At 39.2% G+C, this 24967-nt stretch overlaps 2 protein-coding genes and 2 pseudogenes across 2 annotated transcripts; 1 reads left to right on the forward strand and 3 right to left on the reverse strand.

Moving 5' to 3' along the window:
* Positions 1–1389: 1389 nt before the first annotated feature.
* On the forward strand, positions 1390–2613 carry LOC130992893 (homeobox-leucine zipper protein ATHB-12-like; annotated as a pseudogene).
* On the reverse strand, positions 1495–6462 carry LOC130994214 (mediator of RNA polymerase II transcription subunit 10b-like; annotated as a pseudogene).
* Positions 6463–8993: 2531 nt separating this feature from the next.
* LOC130994215 (uncharacterized) lies at positions 8994–10437 on the reverse strand. Its single transcript, XM_057919250.1, has 2 exons — positions 9628–10437; positions 8994–9548 (listed from the first exon to the last, which is right to left on the reverse strand). Exons 1-2 carry the CDS (start codon positions 10435–10437, stop codon positions 8994–8996), a joined length of 1365 nt encoding a protein of 454 aa, XP_057775233.1.
* Positions 10438–22203: 11766 nt separating this feature from the next.
* Positions 22204–23959, reverse strand: LOC130994216 (uncharacterized). The gene is made up of 4 exons (XM_057919251.1): positions 23723–23959; positions 23209–23652; positions 23031–23109; positions 22204–22928 (listed from the first exon to the last, which is right to left on the reverse strand). Exons 1-4 carry the CDS (start codon positions 23957–23959, stop codon positions 22204–22206), a joined length of 1485 nt encoding a protein of 494 aa, XP_057775234.1.
* Positions 23960–24967: the final 1008 nt, after the last annotated feature.

The raw sequence follows: 24967 nt of genomic DNA on the forward strand, positions 1-24967 counted from the left end.
GACCCGGCACGCGACCCGCGTGTCTGATCCAACCCGGCCCGCCTCATTTAGGGTAATTTCATCCGAAATCGTAAAATATGGCCAAAATTTAAGTTTTTTCAAAATCCGTCTAGAAATTGAGTTTTATGTTCCATTTGGGCTACTTCAAAATTTTTCTCAATACATAAAAGACATGAACAAAAGACAGTAAAATATAAACATCTTTGTTCATATATTTTTTAATATCTTTTATTCATGTATTTTATGTATTTATTCATGATTCTTCATGTTCACAAAAAGATGTGATTCTCGCTCGGTCCTAACCCATAACCATAATAATAAACGCCCCTTAAATAGCAAACTTGATACATCATGCCCCTTAAATAGTAAACTTGATGCATCACACAAACATGGCCTATAAAAATCTGCAAACCACCACCATTTATGATCACATATCTCGACCTCTAGTGAAATTTATTTAGTTCTGTATTTTTGAGTATTATTGCCACATCACTATCTTCCACAACCCAATAAACACAAGGACAAAGCAAATGCCAAATGTCAACTGTTGCTTGAAATCTGAAAAGGAAAAGGGGCACGTAAGTAGCCACATTTTATTTTAATCTGGGAGCCACATTGGCAGAATCCCATTGGGTTAGCGACGACAGCAAAGGGTTAATTTTGTCTTATCGCTAATGACTCGATACGACGTGTCAACCTACATTCCGCAGAGTGTGAAATCTACTTTTTTTTTTTTCCTTTTCTTTTTCATTTTTTCGTCTTCACATGTACTCCTCTCCTATTTTCTTTCCCATCCCAAGACGACCCCTTATCTTGAAACTAAATCCCCGTCGCTTTCACCCCCGCAAATTCCCACTCATTTCATATGCCAACATATATCCTACTCTATCTGCTAAGGTTTATGCTACAAATCATAATTTCATCATCACCCTTAAAATTCTTAACTAATGTTCACTCCCAAATTAAGGTTTAAGGATTCATAATTTTAGGGTTTTTCTAGTGAGGAAATCTTGTCAAAATTTTATTTATTTTATTCAAGTTTTATCCTATTGTAACATCACCCACAACTCAAGTACAATTTTTTGGCTAAGTTGCAAAATAAAAATCAATAAAAGGGCATAGTAATTTTTAAGCAAAATCTTTTTTGTGGTGTGAAAAATCGGAAAAAATTTTAGTAATTTACATCCTTAAATTTAAAGCTTAACAACTCATATTAAGATTCCTAATTTCAGCAAATGATTTTCTTGTTCTAGATCTTTTCTTTCTAAGAGGAAAAATAATTGAAATGGGGTGTGACAAGAGCAGTAGTATGACCATAAGAAAAAGATTAATATGGAGAGGCAACACCTGGTATCTTAAAGAATAAGTGCTACTGCCTCGAGGCCCACCAGACATCAAGACATACACGTTTAAATTTATTTGACGTTAAAGATGCATCCACAGTAGCTTCAACGAGCCAAATAAATGAGCGACAACAAACAAAGCCTCCCCAACGTCCTAAAAGAGTGGAAAACCTGCTACTCATGTCTACCAGTATTAAGAAGGGCACCAAAAACTCTAGAAGAAAAAGATTTAGCGATGATCAAATCAAGTCTCTGGAGACGATGTTCGAGACAGAGGCTAGACCGGAGCTACACCTCAAACAGCACCTAGCTAACAAGCTTGGGCTGCAGCCACGGCAGATCGCCATATGGTTCCAGAACAAGAGGGCTAGATCAAAGTCCAAGCAAATTGAGCAGGAATACAGCGTGCTTAAGTCCAACTACGATAACTTAGCTCTACAGTTTGAGGCATTGAGGAAGGAGAATCAAACATTGCTTGTCCAGGTCTCGTCCTTGATATGCATTCATTTTACTACAGGGGTGATATAGCTTAGATAGATTGATCAGTTTCGAGTTTTTGTTTTATCGTCTAATCCTTCAAATACTCAATGATATATATTGTCAGTCTAATCTATCATATAAAGTAAACGCCCCCTAAGTTAATAAGTAGCTGTGGTATGATATGAGTTTATGCTAGTTCAAGTAAATATACTAAGCTTTTCGCAATTCACAGGTGCAGAAACTCAGAAAGATGGCGGATAACAAGGATTGTGAGGAAAATGACAAGAATCAAATCAAACTAGCAGCTTCTGAAATCCCGAGATTGCTACTAGACATTAGCGGCGATGAGCTATGCATGCCATTGTGCAGCGAACTGAACGGAAGAGAAGATTACCTGGAGGAAGAGGCCGATGTTCTGAATATGGCTCAGATTGCTGAAAGTTCCTTAGCATCACCTGAAAACGGATGCAGCTTAGAATCTTGTACATTTCTTGATAATACTGGCTGGTACTGCGCAGTGGTGGGACTTCTAGTTCTAAGATAGAGAATGAGAATACGTGTGTGATAGCTTAGAGAGAGCATAATATTTAGAACTAGGACATAAAAGTGATAGTGCATACTTCCAGTTTTGATTTATGTTTGCAGCAAGCCCCCTGTGAAAGCCATCTCAATTTCTTGAGATGGATGCTCGTGATCATAAGGCCAGAATCCAGGATTAGCCTCATGTTGCTTTTTAAGGCATGCCATTCTGTTCCTTAAGTCAATAAAGCAGCAAGTCCAAAGAGAAAAAGTAAACATATGCTAGCAGGTAGAAAAACATGATGTTATATAACAGTGGAAAATATAAAACAGCCGTAAATGAGGCTAGATATTATACAGAGCAATATCTGGTGAAACAAAGGCAACAAATTAATTGCATGTAGTAAAACATGTGAATTGTTTCATAAATCTACATCATTCACTACAATAAACACACATCTCAATATAGTTACTATAACATACTGAATAATCCGCCTTTACTTTGGGTCATGATAAATATATTTTTAAAGTTTCGATAGGATTAACCATCTCTCAGGACCTCTTCTATATAAGTAAACCACCAGGGATGGTGAGCCTGGTCTAGCAAACTAGAGCATCCACCTCAATACATTCATAACTCATAAGAGGTCATTCCTCAAAAATGGAAAAAGCAAGTCCTCCATCGAAAATAGTTATATCTTTGGCATAGAATTCACAATTCCCCTTAGTACTCTATATAATAGCAACTAGCGTGCATTAATTAAACATATCACAGACAGAGATTCTGTAGTGCACACGTTTTTATCGTAAATAGATCGCTGGATGGGTCAACATATGAAGAACCTTTTGCTGTATATGGTAAAGAGAGGTTCCGGTAACACATATGTGCTGCCAACATGACCAACAGTTCTTTGTCTTACTCTCTACTAAAAACTTTTAAATCTGTACTTTAGTAGGAAGAGATAAAGAGAAGAAAACTGAACAATACGCTTGGTAAAATAGTTGTTCCATGCATGTATTTCCACAACATTTCCTATAGCCACCGGTGCAAAGAATATATATTTGATTTAAATTCTGTTCAGGCAAATACTGGGGGGGGGGGGGGATGAAGTGGCTTGTAAACATCAAAATTTCTGTTTATTGCAGCTGTCCATCTGTTACAGAGAAGAAATCATAGAGGTTGGTGATGCAGCTAGCACATAACTTCATTTTGCTCAGAGGAAAAGAAAAAATGGATATTGAACTTCATATACTAGCTATAGAGGCCGTCTAGCTAGTGGTTGGAAATGTCACTATATGGTAAAAAAGGGAGCATATCTTTAAGTTAACACGTCTAGCTCCGAAAATAAAATTGTAAGACATACTGCATAGTCATTTATCTGTGAAGTGAAAACTCCTATTAAGGTATTGCAGAGTAGTAAAGTATTGAGACATGCAGGAGAGAAGAACACTAGTATATTATGTTTTCAGTTAAAAATACAAGACTCCCACATATATAGGATATATAAGGAAACCTATAAACTATAATATTCCACAACGGGTATTTTATGCTCTATAATCCTCAGTGATGGTATTAAGATTCTGATTTGCTCAAAGTATTGTCCATGTACTCCATCACATAGTTTTTCTACACAATATTCAATACTGTATTGAATTAAAACACTTATCAAACCTTTTACCTAATAGGATATTTATAATAGCGTGGTGAGATCTCAAACACTAACCATCTAAGATTTATATAACAGATTGCAATTCGTCATTAAAATTCTTTTAGATTATCCGAAGTACTAAAACTGTATAAATTTCATCGAGGCTTGGGAAAAACAGAAGGTGCATGCGCGAGTACTAGGAAGCAGCAAAGGGCCCTTCTAGCTATAAGTTTTGGTTACTATGTTTTACAAAAGTAAACAACACATTAAATGATCGTGAAAGCTTATCAAAATTTGAAAGAATCCAAACATCTTAGAACTCTAAATTTTTTCATCAATTGAAAATATGAATTTCATAGTTGGTCCTCTATTATTGTAAATTCTATCCACCTTATATACTATTCAGATTGGATCAAGCCTGAAGCTTACCAACTTTTGACAAAAGATTATTGTATTTATAATCATAAGACAATTACTATTCAGATGGAGCACTCAACATAGAAGACTTTTATATTTATGTGTAGCAGTAGGACACATAAAAAGTAGAAGCTTTGGCATTTTACTTGGCAATCTCGAATATCAAAATCTCAATTTTGAGCTGCCAATAGCATTCTTATTAAAACATCATTGAAATAGTTGTTCTAAGTATGCATCATAGTTCTGCCTAACTCTTTCAAATGTTTCAAGGCAGATATTTCAAGATCTTCAACATTCAGAAATGCTATGCATTCATGCCCTTACCTCAATCATGATAAAAATCGATATATTAATTAATATAGTAATAAAATTTACAGAGATTTTATAGAACACTGAACCACTTAACAAACACAGGGGAGACATTAGAAGAAATATTAACTAAATAACTCATTGCTGCAGATACAGAACGTATCATCCTATAAGCTTCATCCTCATCAGAAAATACCTTATCCATTTCCTCAACCAGGTGTATTTATAAACTTGATTAAAAAACAAAAGATCAAAATAAAAGAAATGAAACTAATCAGTTCAGATATTATGATGGTAAGATGGAAAAACCTTCTCCAATGAATTTAGCATATATTAGTACCCTAAGAAGGTTTAAGATGCAAATGTAAAGTGCTGAAATATTATAGGAGCTATGTCATCATATAAAGATCCTTTCAAATTTTAGGATTGCCTCCAATTAACAATTTTCGCTAAATTTCTCCAGATAAACAGAAATAAAGGAAATGTCAACTTTATCCGTGTTATTTCAGAACAAAGTAAGAAATAGAAGGCAACTCCTATCATTGTCACTTTAGAAAATTACGACAACATTCCGTTCTACACTTCATCAATCCAAGTCTACGAGCAAAGTTTAGAATTAAAAATGGGACTAGAATAATATGAAACCTCAGATTTACATATACTGAAAAGGCAACAATCTGAAATCCATTGTATGCTCAGAAGTCATAGACATAAAGTTAACCAACCAACAAATAAGCATGGGCGAGGCAGTTGTGCAAATAGATACATAAACAAAAACATGGACCAAAGTCATTTCGATTATTGGAGATTGAAAAGTCTGATTAAAAACTTTTTGCATCAGCTGGTGACTAAAACAGGATATGTAATTCACCTGCAGTCATCAACTTTCACCAAAGTTGGTGTTTCTTTTCCGGAACTAATTCTTAACCCATGAGAGTATAGTTCCCATATATCAAAAATAAGTACCAAGTTTCTAAGTAAACAAGCACTAGTGCAACCTCAGTAGTCAAAAGTAATGGTGTTAAAAACTTCGGTGGCAATCATCAAAGTTCACATTTGTTTTTAAAGCAAAGACCAACCTCGATGGTATCTGTCTTCCCTTTGGCAATCTGATTCTTGGCAATTCAGCCATTCAAAAATAAGTCAATAATAGCCCTTTTTCCAACCTTACTTTAGGATCACCATTGGCACCTGAACGTTGCCCTTGTCCACCAGTTTCGTCATATTAACTAGCTCTATTACTAAACTATTCCATTAGTACAATATATAAAAGGGGGAATTTAGATATAATCACTAGCGCAGCAAACTGAACAGCAATTGTAAAATCAGAATCCATGTGACATCCATTCAAATGACCAAACTTTATTATAATGCCAAGCATAATGCTTCAATTCCTCTAAGCAGCATTCCAGAAACAGGCATATAAACACATAAAATGAATAATTGATAATGAATTACAAAGATGACAGCGAGGTACAGCTGGTGCAGAAGTCCTAGAGTTCTATCGATCGAGATCATCGCTTCAGCTATAAATTCTGCTTTTGATTGACGGCCTTGCCGGCGGTGATGGGCGAGAGTTTCTCCGGCGAGGCGTCGCTGGATTGTGTGACGCTGCCGGTTGCAGCAGCCCTTGCTAGCCAACGGCTTTCTTCCAAATATTTTTCTGTCATGCTAGTTTTTCTTTTCGTCTTTCGATTGCCGAACCACCGGTATACAGGAGTAACAATTGGTGTCTCACTTTGTTGTAAATTTATTATTGTAAATTTATTATGGAAAAATAAGGAATAAATCAAATTTGATCTTTTAAATTTTTTTTTTCTTCATTTCTTATTTGACCCTTTTTTATTTCTTCTTTTCATTATAAATGAGCAATACTATTATTCCTCCAAAAATAGTGTGATAATATTATTCCATTTTATAGTGAAAATGAGGAATGGGTACGGATCAAGTAGAAAATGAGGAAAAATAAATGAAAGATTTAAAGGGTCAAATTTTGATTATTCCTCATTTTCTCATGATAAATTTATAACTAAAGCGAACGCACGCATTTACTTTGATTGTAAAATTTTCAATGGAAAAAGATGGATAAGAAAAAAATGAGAAAATATTACTCCCTCCGTCCTTATAAAAAATACTTATTTGTAAATGACACGGATTTTAATAAAATAGTTGAATATGTTGTGAGTGAAGTAAGAGTCTCACTTTATTGTGAGTGGAAAACTTACCAAAAATAGATTGGATACATTTTATGTGGACGGATGAAAATGAAAAATTGAATACATTTTATGAGGACGGGGGGAGTATTTTTTACTTTATTTTATTAGGGTATGTTCTCTTTGATTATAAATTTATCACAGAAAAAAAAAAATTCACCCTTTAAATTCTTTCTTTCTTTTCTCTTATTTCTTACAAAATAAAATTTGACAATTACTCATTCTTCATTTTGACTACAAATGAGAAATATATTATCACATCAAAAATGAATGGATAATATTATCCATTGTTTATAGTGGAAATAAGGAATGAGTAAAGATCAAATTCTATTTTATAGGAAATCTTTATATACTCCCTCCGTCCACCAATTAAAGCCCCATTTGCCCTAAAATATTTGTCCACCAATTAAAGCCCCATTTTGCTTTTTATACCCTTTTACCCCTTCTCTTTATTTAAAATTACTACCATTTGCCATTAATTATCCCATCTCACTTTTTAACTCATTTAATTAGAAAACTAATTAAACTCCTAATCAAAACTAATTTTCGTCCTTTATGTTTTAAACATTTGGGCCATTCCATTTATCCTAGCCCATATTAGTGTTCTAGAGAATTCTTCAAACCCTAGAATCATTTGACATCTGCCGCTCCACTTCCTCGTGTTCTTCCTTATCATGTTCTAGAGAATTCTCAAACCCTAATTTCCATCTTCTCTCAGCCGCCTCCACTTCGTCGTGTTCCATGAATTCCTCATCAAAAATACCTCTATCCTCTTCTATGGAGGGTGTTGTTGTCGATTATGTGTCTCGATTTATAAATCAAGAGACGATTGTGCTGGAAACTGAGTTCCCAGGCTTCGATCCCTCTGAATCGGCGTCGATGCTGCCGGATTCCCAAGAGGCGGGCTTCGATTGCTCTGAAACGGTGATGTTCGTGCCGGAAACTGAGTTCCCAGGCTTCGATCCCTCTGAATCGGCGTCGACGCTGCCGGATTCCCAAGAGGCGGGCTTCGATTGCTCTGAAACGGTGATGTTCGTGCCGGAAACTGAGTTCCCAGGCTTCGATCCCTCTGAATCGGCGTCGATGCTGCCGGATTCCCAAGAGGCGGGCTTCGATTGCTCTGAAACGGTAATGTTCGTGCCGGAAACTGAGTTCTCAGGCTTCGATCCATCCATGTCGGCGTCGATGCAGCCGGAATCGGAGATCTCAGAGTTGGCGTGGTACGAGGCCGACAAGTACACTAAATATGTTGGCATCACTGAATGCATTCTCCCCGACGCCGGCTACGACACGTGGTTAGCAACCGGGGTGATGCCGGAGGCCCCTTCACCGCCAACATCTCTGAGACGAGAGAGGTCAGAGGCCGAGCAAGAGACCGAGCGAATCTCCTACCTGAAAAAACTAGGGATATGGTTCCCTAGTGTTCTATCTCTCATACCAGGTGAAGTCGTTTTCATTTCTTTGGTGGGTGATGGCTGGTGATGCCTTATTTGATTTCTTTGTTCATTTCTTTGGTGGGTGATGGCTGGTGATGCCTTATCTGATTTCTTTGTTCATTTCTTTGGTGGGTGATGGCTGGTGATGCCTTCTCTGATTCTTGGCTTCTGTGATGTCTTTTGTGAATATGTGGTGCTGATTGTGTATCTTTGATGTCGATTGTGTATCTTTGGTGCATTCTCTGCATCTTTGGTGCTGAGTTTGCATCTTTGGTGCCGATTGTGCATCTTTGGTGCCGATTGTGCATTTGTGGTGCCGATTGTGCATTTGTGGTGCCGATTGTGTATCTTTGATGTCGATTGTGTATCTTTGGTGCCTTCTCTGCATCTTTGGTGATGATTTTGCATCTTTGGTGCCGATTGTGCATCTATGGTTCCAATTGTGTATCTGGGATATGTATAATATGGCCCTATGATGATTTTTATAATTCTGAGGGCAGCAATAACAAGATAATGTACTTAAGCATGCTAAAAACAGTTAAGCTTACAAAAAATGGTTTACATTTCAAACACCCTCAAAAACAGTTGCATGGTGTTTGTCCCTGTAAACATTGGAGCTATAGGATTCTAGTCTGCAATTTCCACTTGATTCAGCCCTTCTATGACATCTTCAAGGTTTAAAATATCACCTTCTTCACTTGACTCCATCTGTAGGAACTTTAGACTGTCCCTTACAAGTGCTTCTTCAACTTGAATACAACGTGGTAACAGCCCTTGTCTTGTGAGTCTGTCTTTGTTCATATGGGGAATCTTGTAGTTATTCCCACCCTTGGCCTTGATTATTTCATGATAGCAGCCTTGCAAAGTGAGGAAAACACTGTTGAGCTTCTCTGGTGGGTATTCCTCATAGGCAGCTTTCACATTCTCTAGTAATTCCTCCATATTTTTGGCTGGTTTTTGATCTTTAAGGGTCTGTATAGCTCTGAAAAACCCTAGATCATTCACATTTGTATCCGGTGAATTAGCTGGCTGGCATACTATTTGGAATTTAAATCCATCATTATTTGCAACCGCTAGAAAGTCTGGATCATTAGCTTTAATGTGGGGTTTGGCATTATCTTGTTGGATATATATGTGTTTGCTTGACATCTTTGGCCACTTGGCTTTGAACATTGGGACCATCTGCCATATTAAGGGCTAAGTGATGAATAAAGAACAGATTCTGATAGCAATTTAAAAAAAAAAAATAGATCATGCTTACCTCTTTAATAAGGCAGGCTCTGATGATTGGCTTAGTGACGGCTGCAATTGGCTTCACTTCCATTGTACCTTTTGATCTATTTTTCGAATTCCTTTGTGCTGGTTCTGTTGTTGTGAAAGGAAATATGCCTAACTTTCCATCAAATATGATTGTGCCATCTTCATCAATTATTGGCCTCGCAACAGCGCACATAAACATGATTTTTTCAATATACCTTTTTGATTTGCATGTCCTATAGGGTTCTACTTCATCGGGCATGAGGTAGTATCTGTCCTTAGTTTTGGTAAGGTAAAACCATTTTTCATCTATATGAATGGTGTTATACATGCTTTGAAATTGTATAAATCCATCTTCACTTAGAGAACTTAGTTGTTTCAGACTCCAACTAAGTCGACACAACCTGTTTTGAGGGGTAAGAAATGGTTTTATTGCATTTGTATGTGGTTTCAGTTTTCTCTCTTTTACCCACTTGTGAATCAAAGACTTAGACACACCTAGATGGGTAGACATGCATCTCAAAGAAGATCTTTCTAAAACAGAAAGTTTCTTCACTTTTTCAACATCAATGTGTTTCTTATCCTTGTGTAGACAGCCTTTTCTAATTGATTTTACCTCGACAGGTACACCACATGCTCTTTGATGGGAGACTTGGCTCCAAATCTTCCAAATGGTCTTCAAGTTCACTTTGAAGTGAAGTGCCGCCTCCTTTTTGGCTCCATGCTGCAATTTCCCTGCACTGCTATGTTCTAACAGCCACTGAGCAACTTTATTTCTTTCATCATCTTTTAGTTTTGGCCTTTCTATGGCCATTTTCTGTTTTTTGGTTTTGGTTGGTGAGAATTGAATGAAGTAGGAGTAATGGCTGTATTTATAGAGAATTAGTTTGATTTTCCCTCCAAATGGTTTTGGAGGGGCCCTTGTACTTTTGCAGCAGCTACTTAAATGAAATTTTATTTTGCCTCCAAATTTCAGCTTTCTCTCATGCAGACCTCCGAATTCCTTTGTGTATCTAATGCAAACCTTAAAAAAAATCTGGTAGTCTGCTACTTTTTGAAACAAAGGATTAATAAAGAAAAAAAAAACTGACAGTTGGAAAAAAAAAAAGAAAAAAAGAATTGGTGTCATTAAATTAAAATGACATAGTCAAAGATTAATAAATTAAAAATTAAATGGAATAGTTAAAGATAATAAAGTTAATCAAAAAAGTAAAAGTCTCTTAATTAAAGATTAGTAAAAGTAAACAACTACCCTTATATTTCACCCACAACACCTTTTTCAGTTTTCTTAGTCTCCGTGCCCACCCTCAAATGGGGCTTTAATTGGTGGACGGAGGGAGTATATAAAAGAGAAAAATTTTGAGATAGCCAAAATGAATCATGGAAATCAATTTATGGCCACTTTTTGAAAAAAAACTTAAATTTTGGCCATATTTTACAAATTCAGACGTTTTTACCCTTAATGAGGCGGATCGGGTAGGATCAGACACGCGGGTCGCGTGTCTGGTCGGGTTAGGCACTATTATTGCCATAAGTGTCAAGATTTTACTTTGTTTTATTTTGAATTTTCGTTGGCACTTATAGTGCCATAAGTGCCAACGAAAATTGAAAATAAAACAAAGTAAAATGGTCTTTTTTGGCACTTATGGCACTATTTAGTGCCACAAGTGCCAACGAAAATTCAAAATAAAACAAAGTAAAATGGTCATTTTGGCACTTATGGCACTAATAGTGCCATATAGTGCCATACGTGCAGCACAAATACAGAAACAACAACATCATTTAAACCCTAAATGGATAATCTAAACCCTAAATGGAACATCTGAACCCTACATGGATAATCTAAATCTTAAATGGAACATCTAAACCCCAAATGGATATCTAAACCCTAAGGGGAAGTGTTTAAAATGGTCTTTTTGGCACTTATGGCACTAATAGTGCTATAAGTGCCATACGTGCAGCACAAATACAGATTAGATCAAATCTGCCGATGGTTGAAATTGAAGGAATATTAAATTGAATTAACGTTCCGCTTTGTCCGATGATCGTTTCTTGGTTATTATTAATTTATCATACAACGATTAATCTTAAACATGCTCATATGAATTTAACAGCTGCACATAGGTGTTAGGAAATACTTACTTGTGAAGCGGATGCAGAGGCCGTTGATGATCGTGTCAAAGGACTCCAGTTCTGATCTTCTCGACTGTATCCCGCTCAGCTTTCACCGTTGGATGGACAACAAGCTATGAAAGCCCCAAGCTAGAAATCACCCTACACGTTTTATGCGCCTCATTACTGCTCTCAAAACCCTAATAATTATCAGTGTGTCTTTTCTGAGAGTTGACAGCTGTATTATATAATACAGAACAGAGAGAGGGGGCGCCAATATGGTAGGGGGCGATTTCTAGCCCTAGTTGGGCTAGGAGACATTGGGCCAGTCCAGGGACTAGATGCAAGGAATAAAGATGGGCCTCAAATAAATTAATTTATCTATGGTCAGCCCAGACCATAATTAATTTATAAATATCAGTTCATTCCACTAGAGAACCAATATTGACTTACCCCTTTATTGCCGGTGATGAGTCGGGGCTTGTATTTAGACTTATTAAATCCTCGTATTTAAAATATCCGACATCCATTAATTAATTATAGCTCTGACAGCCTTAATTAATTAATCTCTTTGTAATCCTTAAGCAGTACCACTCAAACCTTATTATTGCGCCTGAATTTAATCAACCTGCAGGGTTTAGCGCAATAAACATTATTGAGATCCTTAAGGGGATGTCATTATCCTATACGGATACGAGTACTAATACAGATAATCAAATATCATATATTAACCACTATCACCCAAGATACAGAGTACTCAAGTTACTATATAACTCTCACCCATAGTAAGTCAAAGTGATAAGCAAATCAATATATATATATATATATATGAAATCTTATTAGTATTAAGATCTTATAAGTTACCGAGATCTTGATTCTTCACTTAAGTCAGATAGAAGAATACATCTCACTGTGGTCCTATCAATACGTTATGACGTACCAGTATAGATAAGTAGTCAAGACAAACTACTTCCATCTATACCGCAACCTAAACCAATAACTTGTCCTAGAGTTATTTCGGCTGTGATTATATTATATCTCTTAAGGTTATTCCAATTATACGGTCTTCTGTGATCTACAACACACCATATAATCTACTTATATAGAGATAAAGAACATGCATATGCAATCATGAACCCAATCAGATAGGAGATAAAATAGTGAACACAGGAATCATTGTATACAGGCATAAAACGTTCTTGCTTTCAGTATACAAATCCAACAATCTCCCACTTATACTAAAGCAAAACTTTTAGTATACAATGTGTCTAAATACTAGCTATTACAACAAACACTTCACTTCTTCTCCCACTTATACTGAAAGTTTTTCTCTAAGTGGGTGGCATCAACCGCAATCCCATCCCTCGAGCATGCTTCTCGTAGGCCTTTTGCGGCAAGCTCTTCGTGAAAGGGTCAGCTAAGTTCTCCAATGTATCAATCTTCTCAACTAGCACATCTCCTCTGCTTACGATTTCTCGTATGATGTGGTACTTTCTCTCTATGTGTTTGGTCGCCTTGTGGCTCATGGGTTCCTTAGAATTTGCCACTACACCCGAGTTATCACAATAAATTATCATACTCTTAGGCAAATTAGGGACCACTGCTAGATCCAAGAGGTAGTTCCGGAACCATACAGCCTCCTTAGCAGCTTCAGAAGCAGCTACATATTCGGCTTCCATGGTGGAGTCTGCAATACATTTCTGCTTTGTACTCCGCCATGATACGGCTCCACCTCCCAAGGTAAACACATAGCCAGAGGTAGATCTCTTCTCATCCCGGTCAGCCTGGAAATCCGAATCGGTGTAACCCAAAGGAAATAGACTGTCTAATTGGTAAACTAGCCTATAATCTCGAGTCATCTTCAGGTACTTGAGAATATGCTTTACCGCAGTCCAGTGTCCTGGTCCAGGGTTCGACTGATATCTTGCAACCATGCCAACGACATAGCAAATATCAGGTCTCGTGCAAAGCATTGCATACATGAGGCTACCTACGGCGGAAGCATAAGGTACCTTCCTCATTTCCTCAACCTCACTAGGTGTCTCAGGACACATGTCCTTAGACAGAGGAATGCCATGTCTGAAAGGTAGCAAGCCTTTCTTGACAGTTTGCATGCTAAAACGAGCAATCACAGTATCAATGTAGGACGCTTGAGATAAGCTCAACATCCTTTTCTGGCGATCACGGACAACCTTGATTCCTAGGATGTACGCTGCATCTCCTAAGTCCTTCATTTGAAACTGTTCGGATAACCACTTCTTTATGTCCGATAATAGCTCAACATTGTTGCCAATGAGGAGGATATCATCTACATAAAGTGCAAGGAAAACCACGTCGCCATTGGCATCTAAACGGTACACGCAACTTTCGTTTTCACAACGAGTAAATCCATAGGATTTAATGACCTCGTCAAAACGTTTGTTCCATGACCTCGAAGCTTGCTTAAGTCCATAAATGGACTTCTTCAGCTTCCATACAAGATGCTCTTCGCCCTTTTTCACAAACCCTTCGGGTTGCTGCATATAGATGTCCCTTCCTTCTTCAAGGAAATCGTTTAGAAAAGCGGTTTTGACATCCATTTGCCAAACCTCAAGGTTCATGTGGGCTGATATGGCAAGGAGTATTCGGATAGACTTAAGCATGGCAACCAGCGAAAAAGTTTCATCGTAATCTATACCATGTTCCTGGGTATATCCTTTCGCCACCAGTCTAGCTTTAAAAGCTACGACTTTGCCATCCGAATCTCGCTTTCTCTTGTATACCCACCTATTACCTATAGCTTCGAAGCCATCAGGTAGTTCAGTTTTCTCGTATACATCCATAGCAGTCATGGATTCTATTTCAGAAATCATGGCGTTGTACCAAGAATCTGCATCTGTATCTTTCACTGCTTGTCTAAAGTTATCAGGGTCGATGTCCTTTTATTCATCAACAATAAGAAGATCCGAAGACTCTCCCAAGAACATAAATCGATCGGGTTGAACTACAACCCTCCCACTACGACGAAGAGGTGGTGGTACAGCTGTGACAATGGTTTGTGCAGTATCCTGCGGTGCATTCACTTGCACACTTGGCTGGGGTGATGGAATCGCCTGTCCATTGCCTTCGATTTCTTGAAGGACAATCTCGGACCTTGACTTGTGTTCATTTATATAATCATGTTCCAAGAATCGTGAGTTGGTGCTAACAACCACTTTCTGATCCTTAGGATTATAAAAATAAGCACCTTTCGTTTCCTTAGGGTATCCTATAAACAGCATTAACTCGCATCTAGGCTCCAATTTTTTCGCTTCCTTGTCTAGCACGTATGCAGGACAACCCCATACCTTTATTTGGTTCAAGCTGGGCTGACGCCCTGACCATAACTCGATAGGAGTTTTAGGAACCGATTTGGACGGTACCCTATTTAGCAAATAAACCGCTGTTTCTAAAGCATATCCCCAAAACGAAATAGGCAATGATGCATAACTCATCATTGATCGTACCATTTCCATAAGAGTTCTGTTTCTTCTCTCTGCTACACCATTCTGTTGGGGAGTACCCGGTGCAGTCAATTGGGATGTAATCCCACATTCTGACAAGTATTGTAAGAACTCGTTTCCGAGGTATTCGCCACCGCGATCAGACCGCAATGACTTGATAGATTTACCCCTTTTCTTCTCCACTTCTGCCTTGAATTCTTTGAATTTCTCAAAGCATTCAGACTTGCGTTGAAGTAGGTAAATATACCCAAATCTTGAGTAATCGTCAATGAAAGTGACGAAATACTCATACCCTCCACGAGCCTTTGTGGACATCGGTCCACACAAGTCAGAGTGAATCAATTCTAATACATGCGAGGCCCTATTCCCCTTGGCCTTAAAAGGCCTTGCCGTCATCTTTCCTTCTATACAGGATTCGCAGGTTCTAAATGAAACAGCTTGAAAGTCTTTCAAGACTCCATTTGAAACGAGCCTTTGGATCCTATTTAGATTGATGTGGCCTAACCTTAGGTGCCACGCATGCGTATATTGTTCATGAGAATAATACTTCCTCTTATTCGGATTATGACAGATTTGTGATGTAGATACAACATGGACATAATTTTTAATTGGACATGTAATAGTATAGAGAGAGTTGTTCAAAATTCCAGAACAAATAGTCATGTTATTTTTCATGATAGAGACGCCTCTATCAAAAGTAACAGAATATCCATCCAAAAACAATTTTGAAATAGAAATTATGTTCCGCCGAAACTCCGGCACATATAAAATATCTCTCAAAACTAAAATGTCATCACCAAAACATAAAGATAAATCTCCAATAGCAACAGCTGCGACCTTCGACGCATTGCCCATGGAGATGGTGATCTCATCACTTTCCAGCTGCCTTGTCGGCTTGAAGCCCTGCAAGGTGTAACAAACATGATCAGTTGCCCCCGTATCCACTACCCATGAATGAGTAGAAAACGAAGCTAAACATGTCTCAGTTACTAGAACTTGTGACGTACCTTGTCCCTTTGCCTTGAGCATCGGACAATCTTTCTTCCAATGCCCAGTTTTGCCGCACTTGAAGCACTTTCCCTTTCCCGTCGGCTTCTTCACGCCGCCGGTAGGGCCGTCCACTTTGGCTTTGCCTCGTTGTCATTCTTGCCCTTTGGACCTTTCCACTTCTTCTTCCCGCCTTTCGACGAAGAAGTAGATCCCTTGGCAGCGACAAGAATCTCTTTCCCTTTCCGCGTGCCCATGACTCCCTCTGCCGTAACTAGAGCATTCAACAACTCATTAAGAGTATAGTTGACCTTGCTCATAACGACATTGAGACGGAAGTTCTCATAAGATTTGGGGAGAGTTTTGAGGATGATATCGACTTTGGCTTCGCCTTCGACACCCCCTCCTAGTAGATCAAGCCTGTCAAACAAATTTCTCATATGCATGACATGATCGTGCACAGAACTGCCATCGCTCATACTACATGCTAAGATTTCTCTCATTATGTTAAAGCGGGCAGATCTTTCGGACTCCCCATAAACCTCAGAGAGATTTAACATGATCGTCGCCGCATCGTCCATGCCCTGATGCTGGAGTTGCAAAGTTTGCGACATAGTCATCATAATATAGCACTTGGCCATATTATTCGACTTATACCACCTCCTATGCGCCTCACGTTCCGCATCAGTCGACTGATCAGTTAAGGGCGCGGGACGTGGAGTGGTAAGCACAAAACTGTGCTCATCAACGTCAAGAATATACATTATATGGTGTTTCCATTCGGTATAGTTAGGACCGGTGAGAGGATTGCTAGCTAAAATATTAATGATCGGAGACATAGACATATCTGAAAGTAAAGAATTTAAACATGTAAGAACATGAAGCACAAAAATTCGTAACAATAATATTGTAACCTTTTGATAAAACAATATTAATGAAACCTCCAACGGCTCAAAGAATTCCATGTGCAAGCCACGTGGGGTGGACAGTTACACACGAACTCCTCAACCAGACTATTCACCTAGTCATTTAATTTCCATGTCAACTTAACCTTTTGACAAAAGAAATTAATAGTTGGCACCTTAACTAGACCATATCATCATCAAGAAGGGACTCCTTGGGGAGTTGTACATTGTACTTGATATGATATCTAAGCAATGACCACATTTTAACCTTGAAAATTAAATTCTCGAAATTGACATACTCACTCGGACCATGCCGCTTTCAATTTAATTTTCTTGGTTATCTTATTTAATTCCATTCTCCAAAGTACTTGTGAAAATTACACAAGTAAGCCACGTGGGGTGGACAGTTACTGCATAACTCCCACTACTTTAATGGTTTAAATATTTTTATAGAAACCTCTTCTGACAAACTTATGAGAAACAAATACGAAGTAAGCTACGTGGGGTGGACCGTTACTCATATTGCTAAACACTTTGTCTAGAGACCGCATGTGGAGGTCTAGAAATAATTTCAATTGCTTAAAATTATTAAAACTGCTTAGTCTTTTTAATTCAAAAGGTTTGTACATGCTCAAGCACATAATCCTAATCATGCTTTTCTAGAACGCAACATGTAAAACATGCTCGCAGAATTCTAAAGCATGCTTAAGAAAACAATAAACCTACTATCATGCTTGTCTAAGCGCAGTTAAAAAAATATATTAACAAACAGAGACGAACTAAAGCAGGTAAAGAGCATAATGGATTAACACCACGGCATACAAAGAACATAAATAAATAATTAAAATTCTTCGTGACCTATTCGTGGAATCCCAACATCTATTCTATTTTTAAAGAAAAAAAAAATAAAATAAACCCAAAAACTAAACTTGGCCCGAACACATTAGGCCCGTCTTTGGAATTAGGGTTTGGGCCCCCTAGGGTTTGAGATACGCAGCTAGGGTTTGGAAACCCTAGCTGCCGCCGCCACCTCCCAAAGCAGCCCCCCACGCACGGCAGCAGCCGGCCGCCGCAGCAGCCCGACATGCCAACCACCAGCGCGAACGGCCGCCCAGTCGGCAGCCCACCAGCAACGTCCGGCGGCAGCAGCAGTCCAGCGCCTCCAGCAGCTCCAGCGCACGGCGACAGCAGCTCCAGCAGGCGGCAACAGCAGCGGCAGCGCGTCGCCCGCCGGGCGCGCAGCGCGCGCTGACGCGGCCCCGGGCGCGCACCGCCCCTGCCGGCTGCTTCCCCGTCGCTCGCCCAGCCCCAGCCCGCCTCACCTCGCCTCCAGCGCACGTCCAGAACCGAGAGCAGCAGCGGCCGCGCGGCGCCTGCCTGGGCATGCTGCGCACGGCGTGCTAGCACCCGCGCGCGCGCAGCCCCTCGACGCCCGCAGCCCCATGTGCCCGATCCCGTACGCCTCCTCCTTACACCGTTCATCGTTGTTAATTCGTCGTCGTTCTTGTCTCGTTCCTCAGTTTTACAGATTACAACGGAAAAAACAAATACAATTTTCTCGCGGTAAAAACGATTACAACGTCAAACGACGTATTCCACGAATCAACAGACCACGAAGAACAACAGCAATAAAAACAACGCACATTATTAATCGTACATAAATTAATAATAGAGCCAAGAAATTAATCTTGGCCTCTGATACCAATTGAAGGAATATTAAATTGAATTAACGTTCCGCTTTGCCCGATGATTGTTTCTTGGTTATTATTAATTTATCATACAACGATTAATCTTGAACATGCTCCTATGAATTTAACAGCTGCACATAGGTGTTAGGAAATACTTACTTGTGAAGCGGATGCAGAGGTCGTTGATGATCGTGTCAAAGGACTCAAGTTCTGATCTTCTCGACTGTATCCCGCTCAGCTTTCAACGTTGGATGGACAACGAGCTATGAAAGTCCCAAGCTAGAAATCACCCTACACGTTTCATGCGCCTTCTTACTGCTCTCAAAACCCTAATAATTATCAGTGTGTCTTTTCTGAGAGTTGACAGCTGTATTATATAATACAGAACAGAGAGAGGGGGCGCCAATATGGTAGGGGGCGATTTCTAGCCCTACTTGGGCTAGGAGACATTAGGCCAGTCCAGGGACCAGATACAAGGAATAAAGATGGGCCTCAAATAAATTAATTTATCTATGGTCAGCTCAGACCATAATTAATTTATAAATATCAGTTCATTCCACTAGAGAACCAATATTGACTTACCCCTTTATTGTCGGTGATGAGTCGGGGCTTGTATTTAGACTTATTAAATCCTCGTATTTAAAATATCCGACATCCATTAATTAATTATAGCTCTGACAGCCTTAATTAATTAATCTCTTTGTAATCCTTAAGCAGTACCACTCAAACCTTATTATTGCGCCTGAATTTAATCAACCTGCAGGGTTTAGCGCAATAAATATTATTGATCTCCTTAAGGGGATGTCATTATCCTATACGGATACGAGTACTAATACAGATAATCAAATATCATATATTAACCGCTATCACCCAAGATACAGAGTACTCAAGTTACTATATAACTCTCACCCATAGTAAGTCAAAGTGATAAGCAAATCAATATATATATCTGAAATCTTATTAGTATTAAGATCTTATAAGTTACCGAGATCTTGATTCTTCACTTATAGTTTTCCTCTTTTCACCTAAAATTCCTTCATTTTCAAGTGTCGAGTACCTAAATCATTAAAAACAAAATAATAAGCTCAACTCGACAATTCAAAATGGAAATCACCCCATATATACACACTTTCACAAGAGACCTAGAGCTAAAATGACTTGAAAAATGACTCATAATACAACAAAACAAATCCCCCCACACTAATTAAGCATTTGCTTGTTCTCAAGAAATAATATAGTTCAACGTAGTAGAGTTTGGACTTAAGAGACTTCATTTCCAGTCAACTCAACATAGACATCATAAACTCTTTAGAATCATTGTCAACCATTTCCCAAAATCAATGAAAATCACAATTAACCTGAAGCATGTTACTTGTCTATGAGATAATCAATCAGATCAGACCTAGCCCCCCATAAGAAGTGAGTTACCTAATGCAGCCGCTTTATCAACAAGTCTCTTTACATTTATTCAACAATAGTGAAAAACTAAATGATGTGCATCCCTCTTATACCCAAACTCTAAAACTTTTTTTTTTCTTTTCTTTTCATTTTCTTCCCTTTTTTTTATACAACTCCACAAATCCCAACAAATACAAAATATCAATAATGGAAAACTACCACATCAACTTGTACAAGATGGAACACTTATGAATTAGAGACAAGTATTTAAGCAACTGCAATGATAACACTCCTTCAAATTTCAGCCGGACAAATCACCTCAATCATATCTCATAAACTTGCCCCACAGCAACAAGTATAAAAATGACCTCATCTCAGCTAAGTCACAATCAACAATGAATTCCAAGGATTCAACTCAAATCTAGCAGACTCGACCAAAAACAAACTAACTTAAATCAAGCCTCTACTATGCAAAACTAAAATAATGAAGGGATTCACAAATACACACACATTCAAAACAAAACAGATATCACAACGCACACAAACTCATCAAATCACATAAGAAATAACGACATCCCCCACACTAAAACAGAGCAATGTCCTCAATGCTCAAGTGCAATGAAATAATGCAAAGGAAAAGGCAAAACTTCCCTGAAAATTGACAAGTCGGCAATGGTGCGACTCATTGCGCTCCCGAAGACGGTGGTAGATGAGGATATCGCTGAGTCCAAGTAGCCTAATGATTCGCCAAAGTCACCAATCGATGATCATAGACATCCGTACGTCCGAAAAAGTCTATTCGTCCTTGCTGACAATTGACAATGGAGGATCCTATTTATCTCGGATGTCAATGATTTTTGGTTCTATTTCCATTTCCTGTGCAGCTGAAGAAGCAATATTCTTCGTTCTCCCCATTCCTGAGCTAATGATGGACAAATAGCAGCTGTGGCTGAGTGACTGAAAACCACGCAAAGTGTCGGTGGTTGCTGCTGTAGAGAGGTGGAACGACTGAGCAAAATTGGAGGTCGAAGCTGTAGTTGACCGATGACAGAGAAAAGGAAAGCGAAGCTAGTGACGTCTGGAGAGTGGTGAGTGTGCTGCTCGACGTCGAAAAGAAAGCGGTCGCACTGTGGACGATGGAGAGATGATGCGGGAACTGCACAGAGGCCGCCTGGAACAGGCGGAGGCAATGTGGTGGTGGAGTTGTGGAGATGGGGTCGCGCAGGAACGCCGATGACGTTGGCACGGCTGTGGCTCGACGAACGGAGATGAAAGCAGGCAGCGTCTGGAATTTGGAGGGTGGTAGTGCTAACTCGACTAGAGGAACGTGCGGGTCCGGAGGATTCGCGCAGAGGCAGCAGATGGATGTGGTGCGGCTGTTGAGTCGCGCAAGGTCGACGGCGCGCGGAGTCCGACGGTGAAAATGGCTGGTGGCGGTTGAAAAATGGCGGTGAGGATGACCGGAGATGAAGTTGTGAGGCTGGTAGGTTGAGGTGAGAGAGAGAGAGTTGCAGAATTTTGAATTAGGGCTCCACTTCAAATTTTCACGATATTCATTTTCATTTTTTTTTTTTGAAAAAAAAAAGTCAGCCGGGCTGAGTAGCCACCCATGGTGCACACTGCGTTCTGTCCTCCTCGCCCCATTTTTGTTATACGAGTCAACCCGATTGATTAGTGCCCCCGGTGACTCTACTGTCTGCCCAAAATTAAGAAAATTTGCCAACCAGGATGACTGCGAGCTGAGGCTCGCACTGAATGTTGCTCCATTAATGTCACTTTCGAATTTTTCTCAATTCCATCCTATCAACTTTATCTCCTTTCCAAGCCCATAAAATTCATAGAAACCCCCTCCTGAAACCACAAAAATAATAAACTCCATCAAATCACTATGAAGCAAGACAACTTAAAAAACTAAACTAAAACTTAAGGAAATAAACAAAGCAATAAAATCGTGGGTTGCCTCCCACGTAGCGCTTTAGTTGATGTCGTTAGCTCGACCTCTTCATGCTCAATCATGGATCACATCATCGAGTACAATGGACTCGACTCCCTTCGGGCGAATTACTCCTTCAATGTACGGCTTCACTCTATGACTATTAACTTGAAATGATTCTTTTTTCCACGGATTGAATAATTTGACCACTCCATATGGAAAAACTTCTTCAATCTCAAATGGTCCACTCCAATGAGATCGTAGCTTGCCCGAGAATAATCGCATCCAAGAATTAAATAGAAGAACCTTCATTTTCGGGCGTAACTCCTTTCTCACAATGTTTCGATCATGGAGCTTTTTCACCTTTTCCTTGTAAATCTTGGCATTGTCATACGCCTCATTCCTCAACTCATAAAGTTCTGAGAGTTGCACAGCCTCTGAATCTGCAAGTACACTATTAAGGCTATTCTCCTGCAAAAATACCATCTCGACCGCAGCATCAATAGCATCAATGAAAGAGCAATTTTCCATAAGAGATGTAGCAGGTATGACACTATTATCTCGAATAGAAAAAGACATTGTTTCTCCCAACACAGTCATTTTCAAAGTTCCATTCTTGACATCAATTAACGTGTTGATTGTTGCCATAAACGGCCTACCTAACCACAAAGTGTGCTCTTTTCCATTCTCTCTCACATCCTCCACATCCAAGACAACAAAATCAACAGGAACAATTAAACCACCAACTTTAACTAATATATCTTCGACAATCCCTTTAGGATAACGAACAGACCTATCAACTAATTGCAAACGCATACGAGTAGGTTTAAGATCCCCTAATTCAAGTTGGTCAAATATAGAAAATGGGATTAAATTTATACCTGCTCCCAAGTCCAACATACCTGATGCCTCCTTCCCATTCCCCAAAGCAATTTTGATAACAAAGCTTCCTAGATCTCGCTGCTTTGGTGGAAGTTGATGCTGCAATATTGCACTTGCCACTTCAGATACCACAATCTTCTAATCATCGACGAACTTTCTTTTCTTTGATGCTATTTCTTTGAAGAACTTTACATATACCGGAACATTTCGAATCCCATCAAGTAGAGGCAGATTTACATTCACCTTCGATAGCAGCTTATAAAAATCATTAAACTGCTGATCCTGCTTAGCATTTCTTAGTCGACTGGGAAAAGGTATAAGTGGTTTGTAATGATTAGCAGCTTTGTGAAGCCCATTATCCTTCTTCTTTTCTTTTTTCTTCGCATCATCATTCTTTTCTCCCGACTTTCTTAATTCTGCCTCTTGAGAACTTGATTCATCAGCGTGTGGATATTCAACCTTGTTATCAACCACTTTGCTACTTCTAAGAATAGAAATAGCATGAGCCTTTTCTGAATTGCTCGGCAACTTGTCCTTGGTGTTCTGCTTGACCAGCTCTCCCACAGTTCCTACAAGCTGTCCAACTTGAGTCTCAATCCTTTTCATAGAAGCTTCAACTGACTCAAATCTTTGAGTGCTTGACTAGATAAAGGTGCTCAATGAATCTTCCAATGAAGGCTTCTTAGATGGAGCTTGTTGGTTGGGATACTACGGCTGGCGATAGAATCCCGGTTGCTGTTGCTAATATTGTGGCTGGATTGATAGTTGCGGCTGCTGAAAATTCTGGGCATTCTGACTCGGACCTTGACCTTGATTTTGTCTCCAAGAAAAGTTTGGGTGACCTCCACCCCGAATTGTAAGTTGGAGCAAATGGGTCTGGTTTAGCATAAGGTTGAAAACCTTGCAAGGCATTAACTTGTGTCTCATCCTCAAATATGGGCTCCCCCATTCTCGAGCATAAATTTGCTCCATGTCAAGATTCTGCACAAATCCCACAAGTCTCGACTGACATCACTCGTTGAGATTTAGAGTCTTTCACTCTCAAAAGTTCCACTTGCCTAGTCAACTCGACAACTTGCCTTGTAACATCATAGCCTGGCGTAGCTTCATTGATGGCTGCCTTCCTTCATCCTCTAGCACTCTTTGTTGAGAATTCGAGGCCATCGTCTCAAATACGTTCTTGACATCTTCAGCTTTCCTGTTGCCAATATCTCCTCCTGCAACGTTATCCACCATGTATTGAATGTTTTGAGCCAAACCATCATAGAAGAACTGATTAAGTAATGAAGGTGGTAGATGATGATGTGGACATTGTTGCTGAAGACTCCGTAATCGATTCCATGCCTCATGAAAAATCACACCAGAATTTTGAGCAAATGTGACAATTTGTGCTCCCAAATCTTGAGTCCGCAAGTTGGAGTAGTACTTAGCCATGAATTTCTCATAGACGACATCCCAATTCTGTAGAGAATTTGGTTCAAGAGACATGAACCACACCTTAGCCTTGTCCTTCAAAGTGTACGAAAAATACTTCATCTTCAATTGATCTGTGTTGAGTCCTTGTGGAGGAAAATCGGTAACCACATAATAGAACTCTCTGATGAAGTTTAATGCATCTTCTGAAGGCATTCCATAAAAAGAAGGTAGCTGGCTAAAATGCATAGGCTTGAGCACATAATTCTTAGCTGCATCTCTAAGAACTATACTAGAGGTTTTCGGCTCAACCACCAGACGAGCAAAATCCCTCATGCTCATTTGATTTACTACAGCCATCCCTGCTGGTTGATTTGTTAAGTTTAGAGTCTCTTCCAAAACTTTTGTACTTGCTTGAAGGCTATCGTCACTAAATGATCGATCTTCTTCTTCCTCCAGATTTGCTATCAATTCCCGTGTTTGGTGTATATAATCAATTTCAGGAGTCATCTTCCTTCTAAGGCTTCATCGACCCTGCATATAA

Source organism: Salvia miltiorrhiza, chromosome 7, assembly GCF_028751815.1.
Source record: "Salvia miltiorrhiza cultivar Shanhuang (shh) chromosome 7, IMPLAD_Smil_shh, whole genome shotgun sequence".
NCBI lineage: Eukaryota > Viridiplantae > Streptophyta > Magnoliopsida > Lamiales > Lamiaceae > Salvia > Salvia miltiorrhiza.